The 16,669-nt window shown below is 43.0% G+C and overlaps 1 protein-coding gene across 1 annotated transcript in view; it reads left to right on the forward strand.

The window, feature by feature from the left end:
- Positions 1–3,310: 3,310 nt before the first annotated feature.
- Positions 3,311–16,669, forward strand: part of rxfp3.3b (relaxin family peptide receptor 3.3b) — a gene marked incomplete at both ends in the record, with an annotated part of 33,034 nt that continues 19,675 nt past the window's right edge. Inside the window, one exon of the mRNA XM_080438175.1 lies at positions 3,311–3,372. Within this exon, the coding sequence (XP_080294301.1) occupies positions 3,311–3,372 (62 nt within the window). The remainder of the gene's footprint in view (positions 3,373–16,669) is intronic.

A 16,669-nucleotide genomic window follows, 5' to 3' on the forward strand; every position in this document is an offset into this window, starting at 1 on the left:
TGCATTTATGTGTTCAACAGCCATGTTGATCCTGAGCTTCAGGAGTTCCTCAGCATTTGATTGTTAGACCTTTCCTATCCGCACAGATAAGAGGGATGCAAGCATGCATCCGTAAAAGGTCAACTATCTACATCAGAATGAACCCATGCCATTGCCAACCACTTTTGAATGCAGACTCTTATTTAACCGTCTCCTCATACAGTACATGCCACTCATTGCTTTTTGAGCAACTTTCAAAGTTTAAGCCGGGACTATAGCCCCGCCAATGCGGAAATGAGTGAGTTATACAGATGCGCAGCAGTCCACATCTTTTGCAGAGGAGACGGAGCCGGGCCGTAAACCATGACTTTGGCTTTCCCTTGTCGGTCAGGAACAACATCCGTCTTGCCTCGCCAGAGGACGTCTTTGCAGGTACTGGATCATGGAGAACAGAGACAAAATATGGTTTTAGTTGGGGTTAGGGTTAGAAATAATGACGTTTGCACCTTTTCCCTCCCCGTCTGATTTACAGTGTTTAAGATGTATAAAGTTCATCCTACAATAGTGTGAAACTATGTGTAGCAGCAGCATGCTGCAGACCGCAGAAATTATTTTATTAAACGAAACTAAATTAATGAGTGTAAAATGTAATAACTATATGCAGCAGTAAGCATACTGCGGACCTTACCCATCACGCACAGATAAAGAAATGCAATACAAAAACAGAATCATACTACCCAAATCAGTGCAGTGGAACCCAGCCAACACTTTCAGCAGCATACTTATGCCTGATGTCAATCTCAGATACGTAGATAGCAATCCACGAAAGCTTCAAGTTCCACAAGCATGCAGAAAACCACCTAGATGAACTTTTGGAAAGACACACACACAAGAGCAAGCATGCAAGCCTTCTCATCTGGACGCTGTGGAGATCTGCAAGCATACAGCTGGGATTATCTCATTCACTCATGGTGAACGTAGTAGCGTTCATGGCTGCAGACCGGCAACCTGCTGCTTCATTGTGAATGCTGGAACCTAAGCAGCTGAAGAGTACTGTAGCTGCACCGTTTGCAATAAGGGCAGACCGCAATGCATCTTTAAGACTTTGTTTGCAATAAGGCAATTATTTTTTATTGCAATTATCATCATAATGTTTTTCTTCTTTCTGCAACCATCCAATGAAACTTAACCCAGCAGCACCTGTATGAGACAGAGACAAGTAAACTCCCTTTATCCTTGCAATGAATATTATATGATTTCCGCCTTTCACCTGCTGTTTCTTTTCTTTTTTTCTTTTTTTTCCAATTCGAGATGTGGCCAGACGGTGCGTAACTTGCTTTAGTAATTAACAGACAAAGTATGCATCTGAAAATATTTGAGGTGAGAAATAAGCAATGTACTAGATAACATGCCTCAGTCTGCCCACTGCTGACACTATGTTACTATGTAGCAGTAACCTTTTTCCTGTAGCACATTAGTATCCTCAGCATAGTAGTAGAAGTAGCAGCTCAACTGCAGTAGAATGAGTAGCACAATAATAGTAGCAGCATTTAGCCAAAGCATGATTTATAGCTGTAATGTTAGCAGCAAGTTTAAGTAGCCTTTTAGTAGTGGAATCAGTATCTCACACTTTTAGAACTAACACAACCCAACCTGAACCTTCCCGGCATCCGTGATGAAAAGAAGGTCATGCCATCAAAAGCCTTGGATCACCATCATAGCAGTCGCTCATAAAATGAAAACATAAGCAGTGTGAATTCAGCAATGAATATCCCTTTACAATGACATGGTTAGCTAAAAGTGAAGTAACATGCAAATTACTTCAGTGCACTAATGAATCCGCTCCCTGCATCTAATAATGCTGATAGGAATTGAAGCAGCAGAGAATCAGATTAACCTTTGTTTGCCCTCTAAATGGCACCCCCTGGAGGACAACCCACTACAATTGAAGCAATCGCCCCATTTCTCAAGACTTCAAATCCACCATGAAGTAATTATCTATTTAAGCATCTGCAAACTAATCCACCCACATAATAGTTACCTGAACTTGAGTCTGCCCCCCCCCCACTGACCGTGTCTCCACTTCGGCCACTCCCACATTCCATTCCTTCTCTCAGTTCTAGTTACACACCTGTCCCCACTCCCTCATCAGCCCTGAGGGGTTGATGAGGGCTTGTACTCATCGGCTCGTACCTATCGTTGGGTTTGGGTTCAGCACATTCTGCTATCGTGACAGTATGAACTGACCTACTGTCACGATAGCAGAATTCTGCTGGAATGGAGACACGGTCAGTGGGGGGGCAGACTGTGACATAGACTGGCAGTCAAATGAAGTTGGGAGCTCTGTCAGTTCGAAGGTGAGAAAGAAAGTTGGCATCCTCAAGCTGCCCCTCACCAGTCTCACAGAGAAGTTCAAGTGTGCAAAAACAAGACTCCAGAGGACACTGAATGAATCCAGAGACTTAGTGGTGAGCAACAATGCACCGACCTTGGCAACCAGGCACAAATGGAGACCAGCCAAAGCAGTGGAGGAAGCAACAGCAGCCCTCAAACATGCTGACATTGTGGGATATGTTCAGCAAGGAAAAGGAGGCTTTGGGCTAAGAGCTGCCCGATCAGTTTGGAGTAAGGCCATAGCACCAGAACGGAGGAAGATGGTGGTGGAGGAAGTGTGCCACCAGGAGGAGGTTGCAAGGTGGGCCAAGGCAGTCTCTCTTGGCAAACAGGGACAGTGGACGCGATGGGACAGTATGGAGAGGAGGAAGATCAGCTGGAAGGACATGTGGGCCATGGAAGCACGGCAGTTGCACTTTTCCATTAGAGCTACATACGACGTCCTTCCAACACCAGTTAACCTTCACCAGTGATACGGTGAAGACCCGGGGTGTGCCCTTTGTTCCATGCCAGCCATCCTCAGGCACATTCTCACAGGGTGTAAAACCAGTCTCACCCAAGGACGTTACACGTGGCGTCACAACCAAGTCCTAAAGATCCTTGCATCCACCCTGGAGGACAAACAAGCTGCCACCAACTCCCTACCACCACCAGCATCCAACCACCAACAGGCAACTACCTTTGTCCGTGAGGGGGCTAAGGTAACCAGGAGCGGCTCCACACCATCTGAGCGAGGCCAGCTACGCTTGGCCCGTGACTGGAAGATGCTGGCCGGATATCGGCCAACAGCTTGTGTTTCCTCCAGAGATCGCTACAACCACCCTGAGACCTAACTTGGTGCTCTGGTCCCCTTCTCTAAAAAAGGTGTACATCATCGAACTCAAAGTACCCTGGGAGGACTCAGTGGATGAGGCTTATGAGCGAAAACACCTACACTATGCCGATCTTGCTGCTGAAGCACAACATCATGGCTGGAATGCTGAGGTCCGCCCAGTGGAGGTGGGCTGCAAAGGTTTTGTGGCAAGATCTACCAGACTGTTAGCAGATGGGAGTCAGAGGCCAAAGCCAGCGCTTAGCCATCAAAGCTGCATCAGAGGCAGCCAAAAGAAGCAGCCAGTGGCTTTTTATGAGCAGGAAAGACCCCTGCTGGGCCCCGAAGTAGCAAGCCAGGAGATATGCGGTCAGCTTAGGCTTGACTCAGGGAAAAGGACGACCCTGCCATGCATAGTCCCATGCAAGTCTGCCATTCAACATAGAGGTGTATAGTGTCAAGGCCGAAACACCCCAAGAACCAAGGGAACACTACTGATGATGCGTCCCAAATTACAACCTAACCCCAGCTCCCTTGCATCCACCATTCATCACCAAGACGACACTCTCTGTATGCGCCTACACAAAGTAAATCTACATCTTATCCTGTGTTTCAGAAAACCTACTATTCACATAAGATTTTTGTTTCAAAAAGCTTTATACAATATATATAACATGTATATAACGACGCAATGTGACATAGCTCTGTTTAACACAATGCTGTAACCCAGGGTTCCCCAATAGGCGGCCCGCGGGCCATTTGCGGCCCGCGAGAGGCAACTGTCCGGCCCGCGACGACTCCTGTCATATATATTTTTTTTAAATAAATAATTGTATATATATATATATATATATTTATATATTTTTTTTAGAATAATAATATTTGTATTACTGTTCAAGCAGACTAAGGGCGCGCTCCCACCAAGAGTTGGCTGGCCGCTGTTAAACGCAGGTTGTGCCACAGTTTTTTGCAGCCAGCGGATTCTAAAAAACGGGAGTGTCACTCACTTTCAGGACCCTCCCCGTAGCCCGCACTGCCTGCTGCCTTGAGCACCATGTTGCTTCCTGAGTCTTGATACAGTCCGCCTTCGACTCACCCGATTGGACAGAGGGAGAAAATCAGCGCCTGCCTCCAGCAGTTTTATGCTTAGTCGCGGAGAGCAGATAAACGCACGGTCTGCGCGACTAGCGGAAAAATCTGCTCTTGTGTGAATCAACGCATTTGCATTGACAATGCATTGGCAGATTCTGCAAACAGCGGCCAGCCAACTCTTGGTGGGAGCGCGCCCTAACAAACACATCTGTAAGTAAATAGTTGATTCTGGACTTATTTAGATTTTCAGTATGTACAACTGGCTGCTGTTAATCTGTATTACTTATTTTGTTTCCAGAGTGCATTTTTTCCTTGTGTGACCCTCAACACAGGATTTAAGAATCCCAGGCCTAAAATAACACAGTGTCAAATTAGCTCAATTAGAGAAACAAAAAAAGCGCGCGTGCGCGATTTAGGCGCCGCACAATGCCCCTGGCCCTCGGCTTGGTACCCGAGACATAATTTGGCCCTTGGGGAAAAGTAATTGGGGAACCCTGCTGTAACCCCTCCAACTGTTGCAGCCTATATACTTTCGACATTTTCTTAAACTGTTTTTATTATATTTTGACACTTGCTTTGGCAATGTAAACGTATGTTTTCTCATGCCAATCAAGCTCCTTTTAATTGAAAGTCTTGACTAAACATGTGCATGCTTAAATCAGTCCTTGTCCCTTTTATGCCCATATATGGAGACCCCTGATGTCATCAGTATTATAGTCATCTCTATAGTCATGTACTAATAGTCATGTACTATAGTCATCTCTATAGTCATGTACTGTAGCCATGTACTATGTCATCTCTATAGTCATCTCTATAATAATCTCTGTAGTCGTCTCGATAGGCTGATTTGCCCATATATGGAGATCTATATATATGTAAGTCCTTGTCCCTTTTATACCCATATACTGTATGGAGATCTCTGTATCTGTCAGTCCATGTCCCTTTTATGCCCATATATGGGCATGCCCCCTTTTGTGCCCATATATGGAGCTGACTGATTTATTTGCTGATGTCATGACACAGTCCATATTTGGGCGTAGCTGCATTGGGAACTCCTTATATGGTTATATGGTGACATGAGTGTGATGTCAGAGGCTGGTCCTCTTAAGCCAATTTTAATATAGGATAAATACTGCACTGCAGGGTGCTTAGGGCATGGGCACAAGGTTATCTGTATTTAAACTATTTTAGTGTATCATATCTTTTTGTATTTAATGTTAATTAAAACCATAAACACTGTGTGCCTGCAGCAAACAGCAGTGCAATTCTCACACGGCCATATAATTTTGCTTCAACTAATGATCAATATAATATAATAAATAGAATACCACCGGTTGCTTCAGTGATTTTACAGACTTCTTTTGCCTTAAAGAAAAGCAGGAGTAAGTGCTTATGATATTGATTAGTTAATCAATCAATATAAGTTAAAGATACAGCATAAATATTAGTTTTGTTTCAGAGAAAATATGACAGCTAAAAAGTAATAGCCAGCACTTTTAATTCATAGATTCATCGAAAATATGACAGCTGACAGCTGTTTGAATGAGACGAGCCATGCTACGCACGCGCGTACAGTCCCACACTTTGTGCCTGCATTTTGAGCACATATGCAGGTGTAGCGCTATTTATACCATGGACATGTGCTGTGTTCAGACAAAATACATTTACCACGAGCACTACCTCTGTATCGCATTTTGGGTCCCCGCTATCCCTCCTAGCAGCCAACCAGAGAGTTCTACGGTCCTCTCAGCCCGCTAATCCGCTATACTATCCGACGGTCGAAAGCCGTCGTACAACTTTCAACCCAACGCGACAGTGTACCCACCGCCCATTCAACTGCAGATTTTCGGCAACAAATGCTTTCCAGCACTTACCGTCACCGACGTCAGTTTGGTGGAGAGCCACCTTAACTTAAATATAGTGAAAGTCAAGATACATCAATTCAGGACATGATTACAAAGTCCATTAGAAATGTATAGAAAATAAATTTCTATACATTTTTATCAGCATGGTATAAGCATTTTATAATGCAGCAGCAGACAATTGTACATAATAATTTGCTTGAATGAACAAAAGTATTTGCAATTTGTTCAAAAATAATTGCTATTTTTTAGCAATTGCTTTTATGATGTGCACAAGTGACTAGAGGTTGAACAAGTAGTTCAGAGCATTTATATTCTGATGTCTGATATGTAACAAAGTGACAAATATAGAAAAATATATGAACATACAGTAACAAACACACAGTAACACACAGTAACAAACACACAGTAACAAACACACAGCAAGTTGTTATGCTCTAAATATACCCAATATCATTATAGAAGTACTATAATTACTAATTTACTTCTAACTGTTGGATGTGTACTCAGAGGAGAATGATGACAGCTGTAGAAATTGGCTCAGATAAAACGTGGTCTTTCGTGTCCACAGGACACTGAGTGACAGGTAGCTATTCCACCGTGGGAATGCATTTTATCTCGGGATACTGTATGAAGTATCCTGGGATATCTCGCCTGTGGTTGTGGCTGCGAGGATGAAAACCATGAATGGTACAGAATACAGAATATTATTTCATCAAGGCACTGCTATTGCTTCTGGGTGCCAACTGATGCAAAAATAATGAAATACGTTCATGAATGCATAATCCAGTGCATTTTTTAAGACATTAAACAGAGCAAAGAGGCCACCAAAACGTGTTTAGCATTATTTCAAGTCTTCAAATAAAAACGTTTTAATGGTGTGTACTGGCCTGGGTAATTAATTTCTCATCATACTTTATATAGATAATATACAGTTTGTATATACTGTACTGTATGTATGTATACTGTGTGTGTGTGTGTGTGTGTGTGTGTGTGTGTGTGTGTGTGTGTGTGTGTGTGTGTGTGTGTGTGTGTGTGTGTGTGTGTGTGTGTGTGTGTGTGTGTGTGTGTGTGTGTGTGTGTGTGTGTGTTATACACTTGCACTTGCAATCTCTTAATGTCGGTACAATAGCCATACAATTGCTCAATTGCTTTGATATTTTTGGTAGCATAAGATGTGTGTGAAAGGACTGGCTAAAAGAAGGACAAAACAATTACTCAAATATTGTTCTGTGTCTGCCATTGTCATTTTAGATGGAAAAGACACTTTCACCCATAACTGTTACTAGTCTTGACATGATTTATGTCTTTAATAGAAACTCCAAATAAAAAAGAAATGTATGTGCACACGCACACATGCACTCACGCACGCATTCACGCACACGAGCACACACACACACACACACACACACACACACACACACACACACACACACACACACACACACACACACACACACACACACACACACACACACACACACACACACACACACACACACACACAAGCAGTTTTCCTATCTGTTTTGGATTGTAGAGATGTAATCTATTCCATCCTTAAACACTAGACTCTATACCACTCTGGCCTCAGGTTTATCGCCGCAGATAGTTACGGCATCCACCACTGTGTCCTTTACTACAAGGACAACAAGGACCTGCTTGTTCAGGTTTCGGTATCCAGCATTGGTCGGGCAGGATTTCTCCTTCTCTCTCTCGCTGAACAAGCTCTGGTTTGATGTCACACACAACAGAAACCGTTGCCCTACAATGCCCGATTTGTGCTGATGTCAACCGTTGCCTACTGTAACAAATGGCAATTTGCAGTGTGACGTCAGGCTTGGCAATATATGGGCATATTTGTATACACACACGTTCCACAGGCAGAGAGACAACTTGAACTTTATAGAATATTTTGCCAACCCTAACTTTTGGCTCAACTTTACAACACAGGAACAGAGACAAGTAGCTATTATTGACTCTATAGACGTCTCTGTCAGTCCTTTGTTAGCCAACTCGATTTGTTCGCCTATCTGTGCCTATCTTGTGAACAACATAATGTCCATGTGACTCCTATACGCTGACAGAAAGGTCACGTTGATGACCTTTTCTCCACAGGCGAGTAATCGAGCATGAGATACACATAAGGTGGAGATTTCTGCCTCCGTACTGATGGTTAGACAGGATTTGGAACATGTTGTTCCCTGCCATTCAATGCAGAGGTGGAAAATAGACTGCTTTCAGAGTAGACTTATTTGAACTGCTGTTTACTGTCAGGAGCTATACTACTCACTAATGTGTGAACATTTGTGAAAACTCCCACCTATTATCACATGCCCAAAATAGGGATGCCAGGGTTAATGTGGTTATTCAAAAATATTGAACTAGGAGAGACAGACCTTAGTGAGAGGGAGTCAGTGTAGGAGATTGACGGTAGGAAAACAATTGCTTCCATCCAATTTAAAATGGTGATGACCTACAATCTTCCCCTACTTTCAAGATATGATCCAGCTCTGCACCTCTTCCAGCACACTTCAATCAGCAAACACAGGACATCTGTTCCTCCTGTCCCTGCGACTCCCTGGTCAGCATGCACTCCAGGGGACCTAGGCTACTCGTCACCCTTACTGGCTGTGAAATGGACTACATTTCTTGTGCCAGTCAGCTACCATAGTATCTCCAAAAACTGTGGGTAAGGTCAGAGTACCTGAGTTGTGTGGCTCCAGGGTACAGGAAATATTTGTTATATATTGTAATACTAGCTAGTGCTGTATATTTCATAAACGTAGATACAAATATAAGTCATATGTTTGCTCCACAAGTAGGCTACAGACAGAAGAGTGGATTCAGGCAGAGAGGTGACGGTTTGTCTGAGCCGGGTGGGGGTTACAATTAGCATTCCCAATTGGGGAGACAGAAGGTCTCCATCCCCCCTTCCTGCCTCATACAGGTGCAAATCGAATCAGGGACTCAAAGTGGGATCTATTGTTTGTCTGGGTGGGGTCTCACCTTTTGAAGGCTGACCCCCACCCACTTATTCAATGCTATATAGATTGTACTGAAATGTAAGCTTGGGGTAGTGTGTGTGCCACTCCAGGCCGTGAGGCTGTGGAGCTGGCTGAGGGACCCTGGGGTCCAAAGAACTCTGTTTGGTACTATGAAATAAATCGGATGCAAGAAACCTCACTGACTGGAGTGATGACTCAATTCATTCTACAACCATTCATACTCATCTCTGGAACAACAAACTAACTACAATATGGCGTTGTTGGCAACTACAAAAGTGCAGTAGAACCTTTAAGTCTGTGGTTTTCAGATACCACACTAGCTAATGAAACCACCTGGTGTAGTGCTGGGCTGGAATCAACCACTGTGCAGTCTTTTGATATGTATTGATCTCCAATGACAATCTCCCTGCCAATTAACAGACACAGCAATGACCTCTTCAAAAAAGAGAACACCGCGTCTATGATATCAAAGACAAAATTATGTTCAACTTCAACTTTACCAGGACAACAGAATTAAGTCCATAAACAATAGCACAACATCTTATGCTGTCAGTTCTACTGCGAGGGGAGCTGTCTTTTGGATCAAATGGAGATGGCATTTAGAAACCAAATGATTTGGTTATTCATCCAACAGAGATCTAACCCAGTTAGAGCCAAACAACACCAGCTGCTCGGTTTGAACAGAATTGACCTCGGATCCCATAGAAGGGGGCGGGGCTACTGACATTAGGGCAGTTGGAGGGGCTACTAAAATATCACTAAGTGAAACAAACATGGCGACTGCAGCAAGTTACGTTACGCCAACAAAAGCTGCTGATATATGTTGGAGTTTGTTTATCATGTACAGTGCACATACGTCAGGCAATGTTTTAATACGTTTCTTTTCTATTTTTTCTTGCAGATATATTTGGTTCACGCTTGGGCAGGAAAACACAGATGGACTCTGGTCCTGTCACCACTCAATCATAGTTTAGTCTAGCCTGGTTCCAGACGAATCTGCCATTGCAAAAAAAAAAAAGCCCTCTGCAGATTATACGCAGTGATATTAGTCTGGCCATATGCCAGGCTAAGTTTAGCCATGCCCCAGCGAGTGAGCTGCTCACTCATCCTCTCCACTGTTTACTAAAAGAGAACCTCCATTTGGAGTAGAATGAAAATGGATGGGTGGACTGGGGAGACTAGAGCAGAATAAAGTGATTCTGACATGGCAAAATAAAAATGTATTAGTAAGTTCACCCAAAAAATGACTTTATTTCTATCATTTACCTACCAGGTGAAAATGAAGAAAAAACTTGCTGAATGGAATTAATCCGGGACCCAAATTAACAGCAAAACGATATGAAAAATCTGTCCATAAACTCCAAAACACCGCTCATAGTGTGTCCCAAATGTCTTCTATCATTTTGTATTAAAGCTCCGGTGAAAACATCTTCTTCTTGATGAAAATAAACTCCATGTTTTTAACTCAGGGAACCTTTGGTCCCAGTCTTCCACTTGTTGAGGGTTCATAATTAAAAGCAAGTCAGAGATGTTTTTTGGCCGTTAGTGATTGAATGATTTAAAGATGAGCATCAATATTTTAACCAATCAATTCCATAACTCACTGGTGTAATATTTTCAGCTTTATTAGTTCCAATTTGTATTCTAGCACCTGCATGGTGCATGAGCTGTAGCTGTCTGTTTTGTTTGGGTATACCTGAGCAAAGATCATTACTGGACTAACTGCTAGAGATTAAAGGTTTCATGACGTTCAGTTTTACCACACATTAAAAGTCTTTGTCATGGTCCTTCAAACGTGTATAAAAAGTTTTAACAAAAAAATCCACTCCATTGATCCATGGCAGGTGTTTTTCTCTCACATTTCTAAAGCCTTTTCAACTGCAATGAAAAAAGAAATCTTTGCCTGCGAGTGTCGCTGTTGAGGGATTTTGCCTGTCAATCATCGCCTCTGCTCCGCCCCCCCCCCCCCCCCCCAAAGGAAAGGATAGGGGAGGGGAGGGGCGAGGAGGAGAGTGGGCGGGATTAATGGCCTGTGACTTCACTGCCGAAGGGCCAAGCTCAGATTACTTTTCAGCCTAATTATTCAGAAAACCCCAGACCACAGAAAATCCACTGAATGTTCAAAGTTCAGATTTTTGGGGTGTAATTGAGGTCATAAAACCCCCCAAAAAACATACAAAATAAAAAAAGTGAAAATGAATGTCATAGAACCTTTAAGGCATCCTCAAATGTTTACTATATATTAAGATCACAATAGTCTGACTATATAATGACTATTGGCTATTAAAACTATATCTATAGTAGTCTAGTCTACATCCATAATTATACAAAGATTCTTAGCTAGGCCTTTTAACCTTCAGATACAAACCCATTTAGACCTGAGGCCGATTCTAGTCCCCATTATCAGGGGAAACCTGAAATCACATTAAACGCAAACAATATGAGTTGCTTTGAGGTGCAAATGTTCCAACTCATGTGTATGTATTGTGAGTGGGTATAATAAGTAAGCCTTGCCGAGCTCTGAGGCCCATAGGGCAGGAGCCTATCTCCTGTTTCCTTAGCATGAGGCAGCTTGATGTACAAGTACACCCCCTGAACATGACGCTATACTGTATGTCACAGGGACTTACCCCAAGCCAACCCTTGATGCTGAGTGCCAAGCAGGCAGGCATTGGGTCCCATTATTAGAGTCTTTGGTATGGCCAGTGGGTAGAGTGGCCTTCTGGTAATCAGAAGGTCAGTGGTTCGCTCTTGACCCGTTCAGTATACAGTATGTGTCGAAGTGTCCCTGAGCACACTTAACCCGTAACAGCTCCCCCCCCCCCCCCGAGCGCCTGTGAGCAGCCATAAGCCAGTTGATTCTGAAACTTTGTTTTCCACAGGATTAATAAATGTCTTCCTCTTCAGGTTTATAATTACAAATTAGAATATACATACTGTAGGGTAATCACGCCCAGGATTACTTAGACAATTGGCACTGGGTGAAAAAATGGGTTACAAAATCGTAACCGTAAAAGAAAAAGAATATACATACTGTAGGTCATACTGTTGTTTCAGTGACATTTGAGAAAACATCCAGCTCACTGTGTCATTGCCTGTGTTGTCATTAGGCTACTGCTTATTGATGGTTGTGGCCGGTGGTCACTGACCAAACAAGGTGCGGCGAGCAGAGGAAAGGACAACTCAATAGTGAGTTCAGTTTCCCACTGAGGGGTGCAACCTTCATAGCTGACTGAATCACCTGGCTAATGAGGCCTACAACTGGTGATGGAGAATGACTAAGTTATGAAAGCTTTGCTATTATGCTCTGTTCATGACTTTATTTATGCCACCCCTTCTGGATTACTACAACTCACTGTATAATTCAACTGGTTCAAAATGCTGTTACCAGACTGCTAATGCCCATAGAAGAGATGGCATTTATCCCATTTTATGCTCCCTTAACTAGCCCATTTTATGCTCCCTTAACTATAACAGCCGAAGTTTTCAACAGGGGGTCCGGGGACCCCTAGGGGGTCCTCAGAGTTACCACAAGGGAGATCTACAAGCAGATCTACAAGCTCACAATACGTCGTAGATCGGCTATTTCGGCGGTTTGGTGTAGAGGGAAAAAAGAGCAGACCAAGTTCAGAGCCAAAGGTCAAGTTTACTAAGTATTGAGGATTTAAGTGGTTAAATGTCTGAACATACACATGCACATGAATCCAACATATTAATAGAAAAGATAATGTGTAAACAAACAATAAAACAAACACCATGGTGCTGTCAAACAAGTCTATGAAGCCATCTATGCAATTTTATACAACTAGAGGTTCGGGCTGCTATGCGGCCTGAACATCTAGTAGCCTACAATATAGGCTACAGTATTATCAAAATTATTGTGGGCATGCACATGGCTACATATTTAATGACAAACACACAATGCAACAACAGAGGCCGCACAACAGATGAGCGCAGAGTGTGTGCATTCAAAATATTTGCAGACTTTTAGTTATGTGTGGGTAAGGCATCTGTTCCTATGAGTCGATATCTGCCTGGTGACATACACATCACATACACACACTCACACACACACACACACACACACACACACACACACACACACACACACACACACACACACACACACACACACACACACACACACACACACACACACAGGGCAGCTTCACACGTTGTGATTCACAGAGAGAAGGTTTTGTCCGCAGCCGTGAAGCAGGTCAGACCCCCAGTGAATGGTTCGCGGGGGTCCCGACGCTCTGCTCCGTTGTGCTACCCGGGGATGTGCTATGTGTGCAAATAACAACACAACCTGGATTCGAACAATGCATGTGTGAATCTGCGTGCTAGTAACAACACAACCTGGATTCGAACATTGCACGTGTGAATCTGCGTGCTAGTGCTAGGGCAATGTTAAAAGGGTGGCATTTGTTCCTCAACGTAGTGTGAATGTGCATGCAAAGTTTCACTGGAATCGAACGCTGCGTTCATGATTTGCGTCATTTTGTTCAAAACGGGCCACTCCTGCAAACTTTAGATGTCAATCTTAGCCAATCAGGATGGAATATGAAAAATCTGAAAGAGCGGCCCCCCATAGGAAATTAATCGAAATGGCCGCAGGCCCCTAAAGCCAGAGCGGATCATCAATGTGCAGAGTGAATGGATCCCACTCCGCATTCAATTAATCTCTCAAGACAAATTCAGCAGCTAGCAATTTTGGCAGATGGGTTCCCAGATTGGCTTTCAATCAACATGAATGATTTAGGCTACACTTGTGGAGTCAAAGTTAAAAAAAGTGTGTGTGTGTGTGTGTGTGTGTGTGTGTGTGTGTGTGTGTGTGTGTGTGTGTGTGTGTGTGTGTGTGTGTGTGTGTGTGTGTGTGTGTGCGTGCGTGCCTGCCTGCCTGCCTGCCTGCCTGCCTGCCTGCGTGTGTGCGTGCGTGCGTGCGTGTGTGTGTAATTAGTGTGGTTGCCCGAATGGGCAACCAGACTATATACTCTACTGACTTTATTCTAGATAAACTTTATTTTGCCGCGCATCTCCTCCCACAGTTTTTTCCCCCCATTTTGTGCCATATGTCAAAATCACCGGCCTCACCGGGAATCCATGGCTATCATTTTGCTAAGAGATTGGTTACATCGTTTAATTGATATTGATTTATTAGTGCATTAAATTTCCCCATCCACTTTGATGGGAAAATGAAAAAACTCAAATTCAAGTATTTTTTTTCTCAGAAACCGTAAGGACTAGAGTTACAAGACTTGGAGGGGAGGTTCATAGTCCAGTGCAAAATTATTTAAAAAATAATTACACCAGTCGGCCACATGGTGGCGCTATAACAGCCCACTTTACCTTTTGGCCTATAACTCTTGAACCGTAGGTCGTAGAATAAAAAAATCGCAAAATTGCAACTCCCCATATAGGCCACGCCCATTTCCGTCTGGATAGATTTTCCACCATTTTGAATTTTCTTCAAAACACACTTTTAGCTCCTCCTCCTACAGATTTTGTCCAAATCTCACAAAAATCGGTACACATGATCTATGGACCCATGCGATAAACGTATCTAAGCGGAATTTTGATAGTCCATACCGTTCGGCCGTAATTGGATTCCAAAGTTAGCGGGAGGGGCCTGTTTTACAAAGAAATGCCAAAAACGTGAACAAAACGTCTAGTCAATCCCAAATTTTATTAACCAGACTATAGTTCTAGTGACACTTTATTAGTGTGGTTGCCCTAACAGGGCAACCAGACTATTGTTATCCTCCGAGGCCCTAACAGTTTATTTCAAACCGGATCTCCTCCCACGGTTTATTTTTCCCAATTTAGTGGCATATGTCAAAATGACCGGCCTCACCGGGAATCGTGCGCTTGTATTTTGCTAAGAGATTGGTTACATAGTTTAATTGATATTGATTTATTAGTGCATTAAATTTCCCCATCCACTTTAATGGGAAAATGAAAAAACTCCCATTCAAGTATTTTTTTCTCAGAAACCGTAAGGGCTAGAGTTACAAGACTGGGAGGGGAGGTTCATAATTTAGTGCGAAATTATCAAAAAATATATTACACCAGTCGGCCTCATGGTGGCGCTATAACAGCCCACTTTACATTTTGGCCTATAACTCTTGAACCGTAGGTCGTAGAATAAACATCTTTCCCCTAGATTCCTTGGGTCATGACGCATCTCTCCATATAGGCCACGCCCATTTGCGTCAGGATAGATTTTCCGCCATTTTGAATTTTCTTCAAAACACACTTTTAGCTCCTCCTCCCACATATTTTGTCCAAATTTCACAAAGATCGGTACACATGATCTCTGGACCCATGCGATAAACATCTCCAAGCGGAATTTTGAAAGTCATTACCGTTCGTACGTGAATGGCTTCCAAAGTTAGCGGGAGGGGCCCGTTTGACAAAAAATGCCAAAAATCACGAACGAAACGTCCAGTCAATCCCAAATTTGAATCACATGTCAAGGGTGGTTTACTCAACAAATCCCCAAAAGCATTTCCATTTTGATCCATAGGGGGTGCCACAAATGCTCAAAATGTAACCGTTTGATGCAAAAACCTTATTTTGGGGGGATCAATCCTCTCAAAATGAAACGCAAGTGATCTCAGGAGTGACGTGACAATGTAATTGGCGCAGCCTCCGACGGTATTCCTCCCAGCGTATTCCTCGAGTCCCGGCGGCGGCGACCCGCGACTCGCGGCGGCGCAACCACACTTTGCATTTGCCCTGAATTGCGAAAATTCTAGTTGCACAATTGCTTTGGCCTGAGGCATGATGTGTGTGAAAGGACTACAAATTGTCAAACTGGCTAAAAGAAGGACAAAACAATTGATCAAATATTGTTCTGTGTCTGCCATTGTTGGCAGACACTACAGTGCCACCACTACATATTATATAAAATGGTGTCAGACTAAACTCTTACATAGCTTCATAGACTTGTTTGACATCACTGTCAGTGTTTGTAGCCTACATCTAATATTTGTGTTTGTTTAAATGTTATCTTTTCTATTAATATGTTGGATTCATGTTAATGTGTATTTTCCGACATTTTACCATTTAAACCCTCAATACTTAGTAAACTTGACCTTTGGTTCTGTACTTAGTCTGCTCTTCTTTCCCTACTGGAAATAGCCGATTTACAAGCTGACAGCTTGTAGATCGGCTATTTTCGTCGAAATGTTCCCCCCCAGAATAGGGATAAGTGGTTAATGTAAAAATAAGAACAGAAAAAGTTCCTATCACACAAAGATTTGCGATGCGACACGTAGCTTGTAGATCTGCTTTTTTTTATCTTGAATTTCTTTTTTACATTTTGGAATGTTTTTGAAACATTTTAACAACAATACTTTTATGGGGGTCCGTGGCACACAATATTTTTAGACAGGGGTCTGCGGCCAAATACAAAGCCATCTGCAGTACAAGCCGATCTATACGAGCTCAAAATGTGTCCAAATTGTTTACAACCCAAGCTGACCCAAACCAGACTAGAACCTGGTCTGAACCATTCATTT

The sequence above is a fragment of the Gymnoscopelus braueri genome, assembly GCF_963280865.1.
Source record: "Gymnoscopelus braueri genome assembly, chromosome: 9".
NCBI classification, from domain to species: domain Eukaryota; kingdom Metazoa; phylum Chordata; class Actinopteri; order Myctophiformes; family Myctophidae; genus Gymnoscopelus; species Gymnoscopelus braueri.